This window comes from Mytilus galloprovincialis, chromosome 6 (genome assembly GCF_965363235.1).
Source record: "Mytilus galloprovincialis chromosome 6, xbMytGall1.hap1.1, whole genome shotgun sequence".
NCBI lineage: Eukaryota > Metazoa > Mollusca > Bivalvia > Mytilida > Mytilidae > Mytilus > Mytilus galloprovincialis.
The window spans coordinates 89,079,763-89,094,342 of NC_134843.1; the positions used below are offsets into that span (position 1 = coordinate 89,079,763).

At 30.2% G+C, this 14,580-nt stretch overlaps 1 protein-coding gene across 1 annotated transcript in view; it reads left to right on the forward strand.

Moving 5' to 3' along the window:
* The window catches only part of LOC143080644 (phosphatidylinositol-3-phosphatase SAC1-like), a 36,917-nt gene that overhangs the window by 5,885 nt on the left and 16,452 nt on the right, over positions 1-14,580 (forward strand). The window contains exons 3-11 of the mRNA XM_076256589.1: positions 6,093-6,292; positions 6,882-7,031; positions 8,356-8,449; positions 9,342-9,529; positions 10,269-10,352; positions 11,383-11,451; positions 11,947-12,026; positions 13,011-13,115; positions 13,436-13,574. Coding sequence (XP_076112704.1) covers positions 6,093-6,292; positions 6,882-7,031; positions 8,356-8,449; positions 9,342-9,529; positions 10,269-10,352; positions 11,383-11,451; positions 11,947-12,026; positions 13,011-13,115; positions 13,436-13,574 — 1,109 coding nt within the window. The remainder of the gene's footprint in view (positions 1-6,092; positions 6,293-6,881; positions 7,032-8,355; positions 8,450-9,341; positions 9,530-10,268; positions 10,353-11,382; positions 11,452-11,946; positions 12,027-13,010; positions 13,116-13,435; positions 13,575-14,580) is intronic.

Below are 14,580 nucleotides of genomic sequence, written 5' to 3' on the forward strand. Positions count from 1 at the left end.
TAGACACTTCCTCATCTGATGTTAATATTGAAATGCAACGGATAAAGTTAGAGAGAGAGAAATACTTTTTCTTCATTTGATTTAGTTAATCTTTTATGGTATGCAGCAACTGGAATAAACAATATTGAAGTAAAATAAGGTATGCTTTTTATGACTGATAATCTGACACTTTTTAAAATCCACTCCTGTAAAGTAATTTTACAAAAATTGAGAACACTTAAATTACCATTTATTTATTAAAGATAAGATATTTCTAAGTTTAAACAACACATAGGACTAATTAAGACCCATAAAGCCAAGCAATATTGCTAAAAAGACATGTCTACGGACAAGACATGTGTCTACGGACAAGACATTCTGACATATTTTTGAATTTTTTCCTCTATTAATCATGTTAATAGATGGTAGAAAAAAATGTTAGTAGTGTTTTCATATCTACAAAAGAACAGGAACTTAGCAATGCAACATTAATGTAATTATGCTTCCAGTTTACTAGGGAATGCATGTCTACGGACAAGACATTTTTTCACTTTATTTGAATATCCAACTTTGATGGCATATATCTCCAGCTAGGGTACTGCAATTTTGATAAATGAGGTAGTTTTTATATGACCGCAAAATTTGAAAAAATTTTCGTCGTATATTGCTATCACGTTGGCGTCGGAGTCGTCGTCGTCGGAGTCGTCGTCGTCCGAATACTTTTAGTTTTCGCACTCTAACTTTAGTAAAAGTGAATGGAAATCTATGAAATTTTAACACAAGGTTTATGACCACAAAAGGAAGGTTGGTATTGATTTTGGGAGTTTTGGTCCCAACATTTTAGGAATTAGGGGCCAAAAAGGGCCCAAATAAGCATTTTCTTGGTTTTCGCACTATAACTTTAGTTTAAGTGAATAGAAATCTATGAAATTTTGACACAAGGTTTATGACCACAAAAGAACGGTTGGGATTGATTTTGGGAGTTTTGGTTTCAACAGTTTAGGAATTAGGGCCCAAAAAAGGGCCCAAATAAGCATTATTCTTGGTTTTCGCACAATAACTTTAGTTTAAGTAAATAGAAATCAATGAAATTTAAACAGAATGTTAATGACTACAAAAGGAAGGTTGGTATTGATTTTGGGAGTTTAGGTCCCAACAGTTTAGGAATTAGGGGCCAAAAAGGGACCCAAATAAGCATTTTTCTTGGTTTTCGCACCATAACGTTAGTATAAGTAAATAGAAATCTATGAAATTTAAACACAAGGTTTATGACCATACAAGGAAGGTTGGTATTGATTTTGGGAGTTTTGGTCCCAACAGAATAAGGGGCCCAAAGGGTCCAAAATTAAACTTTGTTTGATTTCATCAAAATTGAATAATTGGGGTTCTTTGATATGCCGAATCTAACTGTCATGACTGTGTATGTAGATTCTTAACTTTTGGTCCCGTTTTCAAATTGGTCTACATTAAGGCCCAAAGGGTCCAAAATTAAACTTAGTTTGATTTTGACAAAAAATGAATCAGTTAGGTTCTTTGATATGCTGAATCTAAAAATGTACTTAGATTCTTGATTATTGGCCCAGTTTTCAAGTTGGTCCAAATCGGGGTCCAAAATTAAACTTTGTTTGATTTCATCAAAGATTGAATAAATGGGGTTCTTTGATATACCAAATCTAACTGTGTATGTAGATTCTTCATTTTTGGTCCTGTTTTCAAATTGGTCTACACTAAAGTCTAAAGGGTCCAAAATTAAACTTAGTCTGATTTTAACAAAAATTGAAATCTTGGGGTTCTTTGATATGCTGAATCCAAAAATGTACTTAGTTTTTTTATTATGGGCCCAGTTTTCAAGTTGGTCCAAATCAGGATCTAAAATTATTATATTAAGTATTGTGCAATAGCAAATCTTTTCAATTGCACAGTATTGCGCAATGGCAAGAAATATCTAATTGCACAATATTGTGAAATAGCAATTTTTTTTTAAATTAGAGTTATCTTTCTTTGTCCAGAATAGTAAGCAAGAAATATCTAATTGCAAAATATTGTGCAATAGCAAGATTTTTTTTTAATTGGAGTTATCTTTCTTTGTCCAGAATCAACTTAAATCTTTGTTATATACAATATACAATGTATATTCCGTTTTTACTACCAACTGATAAATTAAAATAATCTTTACCATTCAGTGATAACAAGCAGTTTTTTTTACATCTTATTTCCTTATCTTATCTAAAATGTTTTTAGATAATGTATGTTGGACATTTGCCAGACATGACTATGATGTCATTTTCTATTTTTATTTGCCAATAACTTTATGTAAATAACTTCATTGGAAATTTGCCAATATAAAATGTTGCTGATGAAGTTTTTTTTATTGTTTTATACAATAAACAATGTATATTCACTTTTACTACCAACCAATCTTTACCATTCAGTGAAAACAAGCACTTTATTTTACATTTTAATATTTTATGATGTATTTAAAAGAGTAGTTATTGTTGCAAACTCCATTAGAAATTTGAATTGATATCAGTTTTGGAAAAAGGGAAACGGGGATGTGAAAAAAGGGGCGGGGGGGGGGGGTAAATTTTTCTCATTTCAGATTTCATAAATAAAAAGAAAATTTCTTCAAACATTTTTTTGACAGGATTAATATTCAACAGCATAGTGAATTGCTCAAAGGCAAAAAAAAACTTTTAAGTTCATTAGACCACATTCATTCTGTGTCAGAAACCTATGCTGTGTCAACTATTTAATTTTAGATTTAAAAAGTTTGAAGAAGAAATCTTTAATTGTAAAATTTGTAAAATCTTGACATTTGTTTTGTGTAAAAAAAAACCATGTAATGTCAAAAATTTGATCACAATCCAAATTCAGAGCTGTATCACGCTAGAATGTTTTGTCCATACTTGCCCCAACTGTTCAGGGTTCGACCTCTGCGGTCGTATAAAGCTGCGCCCTGCGGAGCACCTGGTTGATAATGTATAGACTAGAAGATAAAACAAAACACATAATAGCATAAATTTGATTTATTTTTCTCTTTTATCACTACACTGAGCAAGCTAAAAACAAAAGTACAAAATTTCATAACAAGCGCATAGTATTCAACTTTTTATCATAACTTTGTAACCACTGAAGATTTTTTGTTGCAACAAAAGTAAAAGAAAGATGAATAAATTGTCTATAGCAATGAACCAAAAATGTAGTTAAAATTAAGTTCACTTATTAACTATCAATTGATAAAAACAGTGAAATTTTAAATGAAACAACATAACGTGAAATTTTGCCCATTTTCAGCGTGTATTTTAGTGGTTTTTTTTCAAAACGGTAACACCTATACATGATATTTGATATTCATTGTGAAACCCTACATTCTCTTCTTCAGTTCAAAGATGTATTACTTGTGTAAAGTTTATCTTCTTGTCTTTACAAGCCTATAACATAGACCCAATATGAAATGCACATCTGATCTTGGATAGGCCGTATAGTTCCGTAACTTTCTACCCAGTCGTATAAACGAATCGTCGACAAGTGCGTACATTTTTTTAAATCAATATTTCTGGTATGTTCCAATCTGTCCTTCACTATTGGCAATGAGTATATATTACATTTTCCCAAATTCACCCTTGGAAAAAAAATATTTAAATAGAGTTTAATTTCATCAAATCTTATTTTTTGGGTATTATTTATATTTTTATGAATAATATTTTTTACACCAGAAATGTTATTTATAAACAAGCGTATGAGTTTAGTAATGACAAGTAAGACAGAGTTGTATATTATACATCTGATAGTTCAAAATGGAAAGTTATAAGTTATCAGCCGTGTACACTGATCAATACCTGCAGAAGTGAAACGATGCATGAACTTGCAAGCCCGACAGGAAATCGCTTGAATACCTGGACGTGTCACCTCACACGCCTCACAATACCTTTGGAAGTAATACCTTTAGCCATGCTGGTGATCAGATGAGGGAAGATCAGAATTTATTTGAAAAAAGTTTATTACTTTAAAGAATTATGAACAAATTAGATTTTCGAAAACAATTTTCACGGAACACTTATTTATGATTTCAACTTTGACTTTTTACCTAATTCCAATATCAACAGTTTAAAAACAACAGACCATGGTAATTCAAAAAAATAAGAATATTTTCCGTATCAAGTTAGTTAGTCGGATTAAACAACCGTACGATTGACAAGATATCGACACGCAATTACGACTACATCGGTTACTGTAGTTTTGTTCCTTTGTGGTTTATAGACATATCGTTGTTATTAATCGGGAAAGAAGACAAAATGGCCGAACGCAGAGAATTGATACTCTAAATTTAAAATCGATGGTGATCGCTTATCTAGCGGAATAAAACTTTAATATCTATGAATTTGAGCATTTTTATACAGAATGAACATAATATCAATTTTTGATTTTTTTGCGAAGTTTCCCTTTAAGTGACTTAAAGAATCATTCATTTATATTAATGACTTAACTCCAAGCATTTAAAACAGTGATCATCCTAACACTGTTTTGTATGAATTTGGAAGTCTTTATTGAGACTGAAACTGCAAAAACAAGATGAAAATATATGTATTAATTAAGAAATGTACACAGTAAAAAAAAAATATTTGATATATCAGGGCTGAAACAATAGGCCTTTCTTTAAACTATAACATGTATAAAGCAATTTTCAATTTAATGGTCATGGTTTGAATTGTATGTTTTAATATGATACCACCAGCAAACAAACCAAGTATAAGACACCCAATGTGTTAAGACAACAAAAAAAAACACCACCAGGAGTCCATGACAGCATGTACAAGTAGTTATTCTAACGAACAAAGTATTTTAAAAAAAACTAAAATAAAAAGAAATACGATTTTGCCTACATTATCATGATTATACCTAATCAGTCAGGGATATAACTCTATAGGGTTATTACAGGAAAATAACATACATTTGTAATTGTAGACTAAAAAATCAAAGAACTGTGATAACATACGTATGTTACATGTTTCAAAGGGACAATATACATCATTCGTTTCGTTAAAATTTGTAAAAGTTCTATTGATATTACTTTTGTCTATAAGTGTACTTAACTATTGAAAGATATAACAGTTTATAGTTTGCCATTTTGCATAATACACCTATATGTTATCTCAGAAAAAATATGCCTGTAATAACTAAAAGGGGTCATCACAGCTTCTCTATATCACTTCAAAGGATTTGCTCAGACATAGATCATGCTTAATTACAATGTATTTTAATTTATTGTAAGAAATAATGACCAGAGCATGTAATGAGGTTCTGCGCAAGTTTCTCAGTAATTCCCAAGTGTCTTATATAATAAGTTACATTCCTTTAATAACTAAGCCTTGTTATTACAGCTAAGTTTATCCCTTAATAGCCTCGTCTCATTGATTTACCATGGTTAATCAAAAATGAATTAATTTAATTAAGAAATTAGTTATCAAGGCTTTGCATATAGTTTCTGCGCAAAGTCTCAAGAGTTCCCTAGAGCCCATTATAAATGAAATAATTTTACAAATAACAAACATATGTTATTACAGATTTAGAAAATTTTAGGAAGAAAATCTGTAATAACACACACAAGTTATTTTCTGTAATAACCCTATAGAGTTATATCTCTGACTGCTAATTGATAACACAAAACATGTTTCTACATCGTTCGGTCTCTAGTGGAGAGTATTCAATAGCAATCATACCACATCCTATTTGAATTCTATATATAAAATTTGAATCACGGATGGAGAATACTGCAATTAAACATGTTAAACACTCACCAAATTTGAATCAGAATCAAACTGAAATCTGGCTTCAGAATTTTTTTTTTTTTTTTATGATTCACCTAAACCATGGTTCTGTAACATAAACATGATAAAACAGCACAGATTTCTAGCTAAGAAGATGTGGTATGAGTGCTAATGAGACAACTCTCCATCCTAGTCACAATTTGTAAAAGTACACCATTACAGGTCAAAGTACGGTCTTTAACATTGAGCTTTGGCTCACACCGCACATCAAGCTATAAAGGGTCCAAAAAATTACTAGTGTAAAATTATTCAAAAGATGCCTAATTATTACTTAACTGTTTTTAGGAAATGCTGAGATACCTCCTGCTGTGACAAAGTCGATATGGGGAATCTTTGGAATCATACGATTGACAGCTGGACCCTACCTTATTGTGATTACCAAGAAAGAGAAAGTAGGAGAGATATGTGGACATACAGTATGGAAAGTTACAGATACAGAAATGCTCTCTTATAAAAGAACAACTTTACATCTGACAGAGAAACAGGTAACAATAGAAATTAATGTTTGTTATCATTTTCACCCAAGTTGATACAAGGCAATATTGCTGAGTATACCTTGTCATATTATACATGTTATAAGATCTGAAAAATAAAAAACCCAGCAGAATTGACAGTTTTCATATAGTTTTGTGATATACTAAACCCAAAATACATTTCCACTTATACTGTTCAAGAGTTATTCACCTTCACATATATATGGTAATCCACCAAATTTGTGTTGTCTCAATTACGTCTTCAATATGTCTTTAACAAAAGTATACTGTACCCATTTAAAAATAAATGTATCCTGCAGCTAGTTACGCCACATATTGAAGGATTTACTTTTAAGATCCTTTACTAGAACATATATACTATGTCATGTATGTCGAATTCAGAAATCATCATGTTTGCTTTTGCCAGCATTTTCATTGTTTGTCTATTTTGTTAAATATTTTAATCTATTGTGTACTTACTTGTAACATTTACTTTGTTGAATGCTGAAACATATATTGTTTTTATAATATAGACATCAAATTGGTTAATAAATAATGTTATATGATAGGCATATAATTAAATACTTATAATTCTTTTCAGACCACAGACAACAAGACATATGTCAACTTGGTAGAACATTGTCTAAAGACAGAAAGTTATTATTTCTCAACTACTTATGATCTCACTCACAGTCTACAAAGATTGAGTAATACAAGTATTGACTTTCTTAGTATGCCACTTCATGAGAGGGTAAGTCTACAAAGATTGAGTAATACAAGTATTGACTTTCTTAGTATGCCACTTCATGAGAGGGTAAGTCTACAAAGATTGAGTAATACAAGTATTGACTTTCTTAGTATGCCACTCCACGAGAGGGTAAGTCTACAAAGATTGAGTAATACAAGCATTGACTTTCTTAGTATGCCACTTCATGAGAGGGTAAGTCTACAAAGATTGAATAACACAAGTATTGACTTTCTTAGTATGCCACTTCATGAGAGGGTAAGTCTACAAAGATTGAGTAACACAAGTATTGACTTTCTTAGTATGCCACTTCATGAGAGGGTAAGATAACATTGTATAATGTACAATGATTAATTATCCTGATTTTTTAATACTTTAATAAATAAGTAAGGGGGAAGGGCTTGAAAAGATATTCCCAAATTTCTTCTCAGGTCCTCTTCAAGTTTGAATCAATCATCAGAATTAAGAATGAGTTTATGAACCAAAATCTCTGAATGGGGAAATCATTTTTTGTGGAGTGTGTTATCTTTTTGTTGTCACCAGGGTATCATCATAATTTTTAAGTTGAATTTAGGTTTTAGTCATTAAAATCAGGAATGAGTTTGTTAATCAGAGAAATTAAACAGGAATTTTTTTTTTCAGGAGGGGACTTGTAAAATTAATTCACACTAGAATAGCACCTTCGTCTCTTGTCAGATCTTCTTTAAATTTGTCTGTTCATCAATAGCTTGTATGAGCTTGATCATTAGAAAAATATGCAATGAGCTCCATTTTTGGGTAAGAATTGCATGAAATGCAATCAAAACCCTGTGTAACTGACTTGATATCTAAATCTTCCAAGGACCATCACTACTTTTGATATACACAAAATATAGTGCATTGATCTTAACATTCTGTACGTCCTGTCCATGAACATTTCCAGAAATTTAGCAGTGTAATACATGCTCAGATATGTCAAGAAAATTAAATAACTTGCATGGTGCAGGAATCTAATACCCGTTCTAAAAATATAAATTATATCATTGTTAAAAGTCATCTCTAAAATTTGAAGTTATCTCCCATTGTCCAGAATTGTAGTTGAATCAGCTGCAACCCATGCTTCATTGACACTGCAATATTTAATTTTACTTCCCACTGACAAATGAACACAATCTTTACCCTTCAGTGCATTAATAGTATTACAAGCATTTTGATTAGTGGATGGTTAATAGAAATATCCTGTATTAATGAAACGGGTATATGAGTTAGATCACTAAAGGTTCTTTCAATTTAGATTGATTTTATAGTTTTTGTCAGATTTCCTAATTTTTATTTTATTTCATGATTGCAGGCAGATTCTAGGTTTACATGGAATGGTCATATTCTTAAAGAATTGACACAGCAACCAGAACTACACAGGTTCTGTTTACCTGTTTTACATGGATGTATCCTTTAGTAGCTGTTATTAATAAACAACCACCTCTGTGTTCAGGTGGTAATTTGCATTACCTTAAGTGGGTTTCAATCCCTGGTTGAGTCAAACAAAAGCTGACAGATATCAGTATTTATACTTTTGAATTTGATTTACATATTTGTACTCTTAAATTTAGTGCAAAGTTACAAAAACTGATGAAATATTCTCATTTTGAGTTCTTGTTATTAATATTTTGATATTTACCACAACATTACCCAAAAAGATATTGTGCTACTTAATGTACTGACAAAGATTTCTTTTGGAGTATAGCTGCTTCTCATATCTAATTAGTCCTAATATTATTTGTAATGTGGCCATTTGTGGTCAAATTGGACATGGTTATGACAGTATTGTGACATCATAAGTGACTTTGCACTGAAGTGTCCAGAATATATTACCCTGTCCATTTATCAATTATATTGACCTAATTTTGAAAGTCTTGCATAATTTTTCTGTAATAATTCCCCTTCCTTTATTTGACTTTTTAAACATGGATATGTTTCATCCTTAGTACATTATATATGTGATTGAAAGAAAATCAGCATCATATTTGAAACAATATTTTTAGTACAATCTATAGACATGATAGAGAATCTTCAAGGCAAGTAAGAAAATCAAAGGCAAATTTCTATAAAGATTTCTTTCAGTCCTACATTATCTATGAATTCTTGCAGTCTTTTCATGTTACACTTTCTTACCAACTTGTAGGTGAAAAGTTATTAAGTGTTAATTATAAGTTCTTTCTTCAATTCTTATGGAAGAAGCCTTGATATTTCAAAGAAAAGTTAGCTATTGTGAAGCTGCAAACCTCTTTCCTTAGACTTTAAGACAATTAAATGATGTTTTCCTTAATATATGTTTAGTTATTTGTATAACACCATCGTTAATAAACAACAGATCATTTGACCATATTTTGATATCGCGGAGATGTGTTTTGCGAGTTGGTACTAGATTCTGGGTCAGGGGAATCGACACTGAAGGTCAAGTGGCCAACTTTGTAGAAACAGAACAGATAGTAGAATATGAAAAAGTCAGATGTTCATATGTACAGGTATGTCAAAAACTTTACAGCTAATTTCCTAATGCTTGTTGAGTAATACATGTACTTTGGTTGGCTTGCTTGCTTTGTTTGTTTAAGTGTTTCCTCAAGCATTGCAATTAAGGTTAACATTGACATCTGCATACAATATAGATAGGCTTAATTAAACCTTTATACATTATATTTAGATTTGATTTGATGTCATCCCAATTACCATTGTATAATACAAAAACAAAGCGTGCAAGCTAACCAAAGTTTTACCCGACATGCATGAGGTAAATCATTATTTTTCCTATTTGTTTAGAATATAATATAAGTAGATACATAGATGTATACCTGTTTGTCTGACTTGTCTGTTTAGGTAAACTATTTTTGATTCAGTCCTATTATCAAAACCACCATTTACAATCTTATAGGATTGAGTAAAACACTGCTAAACAAATTATGATTTTGACATCATTACTTTTAAAGTATTAATTAATGAACCAATGATAAGTACAAATTACACCTCTAAAAATGCATTTGAGATATACAATGATATACATATCTATAACAATTTATATGTCACAAAGTAGCAATGTATTTAGATTTCTTTACTGTCATTGATGTCTATGGCACTCTTTGACATGACATTTCTGAGAAAATCATGGAATGAAATAAACCCTCAACAACTATGGTAATAACACACTATATTAATTATGTGACTTTTATTAAGAAAAAAACAAGTTTATATGCTTAATATTTTTTTCAGACAAGAGGATCAATACCTATATTCTGGTCACAACGACCTAATTTGAAGTACAAGCCAAAAATAAAGATAAATGCTGCCAATTATGTAAGTATTGTAGTTTGTTTTCTGGTTTCATGTAGGAGGAGATATATACTGTAAATTGAGAAATTATTGTGTGCATTTATTATTGCGATTTTAATTTTTAAGATTTTGAGAAAAATCCTTTTGAATTCATATCAAATATTTCAAAATGTGAGTTTAAATTATTGTGTTAACAACTCTGTTGATTTTTCACAATAAGTTCTCAATTTACAGTACCTAAGCAGTTTGCCTGTGTGCATTAATGGCACTTAAGGTGGTACCGAACACTACAGGGAGATAACTCTGTAATATCAGCTAAACGTTTTAATTAAGTTGCCTTGTACATGTATATAAAGCTTCACAATGATCAAAATAAGTGTTTGTCAAACTGCTATATAACCAGTGTAATTTTTCTGATAAAACGCTTGGTTCAAATTTTTTGATTTTTTTATATTTTTGTAAAAGGGTCAAAGTAAATAATTTGTCAAAATTTTATGAAAATTAAACGAGCCAAATTAATTGAAGTGAAAGTGTTGGGTACCACCTTAAACAAATTATTTGAACACAATAGATATAAGAAGATGTGGGATGAGTCCCAATGAATTCATCTGCTCCAAATCACAATTTGTAAAAGTTAACCATAATAGGTCAAAGTTTGGCCTTTAACATGGAGCCTTTGCTAACACTGAACAAAAACTATACACATTATTTATATAAACTTAAAACCCACAATGATGATGAAAAGTAAATTAAGTAGATTTTCTGTTGTACATTTTGAAACTTCACAATTAATAGAGGCAACTGAACTACACCTTTACGAGCTATATCCATGCATAGCACTTTCTTGTATTGGAATCTTTTAATATAAAGATGTGGTATGACTGTTGTTGAGTTGTCCATCTGCAAAAGGGAAAAGTACTAAAAGTAATAACAATGCTCCAACGATGTGGAAATTGTTTCAAGTAATATATATATATAAATATTAAGAAAATTACTTATGTTCTATATATCAGAATCTATGCAAATGACATTGTTATTAACATTTTTTGTACAGCCAGAAGTATTTCAAAGACATTTTGACAACCAGGTTTATAACTATGGAGAACAAACGATTATTAATTTGGTATGTATTCCTCTTCTTTGATTTTTATGAATAAAATGCAGACCTATTGGTGACCTTCTGCTGTTGTCTGTTCTATGGTCGGGTTGCTGTCTCTTTGACACATTCCCCATTTCCATTCTCAATTTTACACATACAAATGTTAGCAAAATTACACAAACATACATTTTACATGCACTTAATAGGTAACATTTTTCTTTGAAAATATCTTTAATTTACCAGGTAATAGTCTATGATATAATATAAATTGTATGTTCCTTGTGGAATTGGTTCCAAATTTTCACTGTTTTAATGACATTTTGGTGAAACTTTGGTGACTCTATATTGATTAAAATAATCTTCCTTTAGTTTTTCATAAATTTTTGATATGCCATTGAGAAGTTATTGAACTTTATTCCCAATGCCCAGCTGTTTATTCAAAATGCTTTCAGTAGTTATATGTATGATATATAATCTTTTAATTGAACAACCCTATAATTTCCCCAATTGTATTTTTAGGTTAACCAGGCAGGATCAGAAGGACTGTTAGAAAAATCTTTTTCTCAATTTATAACAAATTCTCAGAATAAAAAAATGAGGTAAGTGATGTTTTTTCAGGGACCAAATTTTCATTATTGTGAAAAATGTGATATAGATATGATCACAATCATTTAAACTTGTATTTTGAAAGTTTTTATATGAATTAAACTTGATTTTTCTCAATATCGCAAAAATTAAATTCGCATTTTTGTTTAAAACAACAAGATCGCCATAATAAATGCATGCAATAATTACTGAATATACAGTAATAAATATTAAAAATTCGTTATTTTCGGGTTGAATCTAAAAATTATGTGATTAAGGCTTTGATATCTTTAATGAAGTAACATCTGTTTTATATAATAATACAATGTAACAGTTCTTCAAATTAACAAATTACTATTGCATGCTTTATTATTGCAAATTTTAAAGAATCTACTTAAATGCAAGATTGATAATCATCATGTCAGGAAAATCTGCACACAGTTTAGTATATGAGCTGCATCGGATAGAAATGGACCTTATGCAAATGCAAATAAACATGTATGTTGATAATACTTTGATTGATTTTAGAACATTTAAATACCAAATAAAAGAAGAATGTTGGCCTGTTTTGTGGGGTTCTTATATTGCCTCAATTTTCAAACCGTTACAAACTTTGGGTAGAGATTTTTTTTCAAACCGAAATTAATCAACAGATTCTTTGCATAAGGTCGATTTATATCGGACGCAGCTAATATCAAGATATTTGAATACAAGTCACATTTTTTGCATTTATAAAAACCTCATTTCTGTATTTGCAGTACTAATTATATGATTAAAAAATGTGAAAGAACTTTTGACACCAAATTTCAGGATAGTATGTTTCTTTTTATACTACATAAATAACAAGAAATGCAAGAAACAGAGTGATAATTTTGTTTTAACACTGACTTAAACAAACTCTTTAGCTAATCAGTGAGTATAATTTTCTCAACATGTCTGTGACAAAGAAATGATTGAACAGTCTCTTCTGTTGATGTTTTTCACTACATTTATTTCAGATATGAGTATTTTGATTTTCACCATGAATGTGGAAACACAGGATTACGTTGGGACAGACTATCTATATTGATGGACAGATTATCTGATGACATTAGAAGACAACAGTAAGTTTAAAGGAGATGTGACCCATGCTTTTCAAAAGCCCCATAGATAAAAAAAAAAGGTTAAATATTTACGAAAATTATGATATTTTTATAACATTTTACCTCACATTTCTTTTAAGAATCCTCACCTTTAAGTGTATGTTTTATTCAGTTTCAGACTATGAAAAGAATATGATTTTATATAATTATCTGTTTTCAGCTTACAAACTTAACAAGTCAAAAACAATGATATATTTTGCAGTATATTCATTACTCCTTGCAGTTGAAGAATGGAAGAAAAAAAACATAATATTGTTATTTAATAAGAATACTTATTTCAGTTATTTCATGATGCAAAAAGATGGTACAGTTTTGTCACAACAAGAAGGGATCTTCAGGACCAATTGTATTGATTGTTTAGATAGGACCAATGTTGTACAGAGTTTGATTGCCAAAGTGGTTTTACAAAATCAGTTAACAGTAAGTCTAAGTGATAGATGTTATAGATTCTGGATTCTGATAATAAAGTTGACTTATGTTAAAGATACTGTACGCTTCCATTTTTAACCGGATTTTCGAAAGAAAAATTTGGTTATAGATTTGGGGATTTACAGTGGGCTGCCAAACAATTTCATTCATTATCATGAAAATGCTTTTACAAATTTTTTTTTCGAATTTAGATATGTTGTTTTCTGTGACTGAATGAAGGTCAAGTTCAGTTTTCACAATTTTGAGCTTTTCTTGTTGTTGAGTTTAAGACCTTTCAGTAGCAAAATTTATTTTCATTACATGTATATGAATTTGAGTTATATCCCTTTATTCATTTATAATATGAGCTGCATCAGATAAATATTGACCTTATACAAATAATATCAATACATCTGTTAATAAATTTTGTGTTGAGGCAATCTCTATTGAATGTCCGTAACTGTTTGAAAACATTAAGTTATTATAAGAAGCCTACAAAACAGATCAACATTTATCTTTTATTTAGTATTTGAATGTTTCAAAATCAATCAAAGTCTTATATATTTACATGTATACTGCAACTAGTTGTGTTTATTACCTAAATATAGTAACACAGCTATATTTTGTGCAATGTCAAATTCATCATGGAACACTTTTTCCACAGTCAGGGGTTCATTAAGGGATGAAAATAAGTTTGAAATTAATGTTACAATTTAAATAGCTATGAATTTATTTATTTAAATTGCAGTATAAAAACAATTCGGTGCAAAACTGGGGAAGGGCTCGGTAGAACCTCGCCCTTCCCCAGTTTCTCAGCCTCATACAAAAAAGTTGATATTTTTCTGACATTGACCTAATATTGTATATATATATGTACACTTCCTTAAGGATGATTTCTATCTGATGTAGGTCTTCTGTAGATAGTATTATGATTGCACATGCACTAGAAACTGACCGTCCCATGTACAATACTGATTTGAATGAAGAGCATTTTACAATTCCTATAACTAATTTTGAC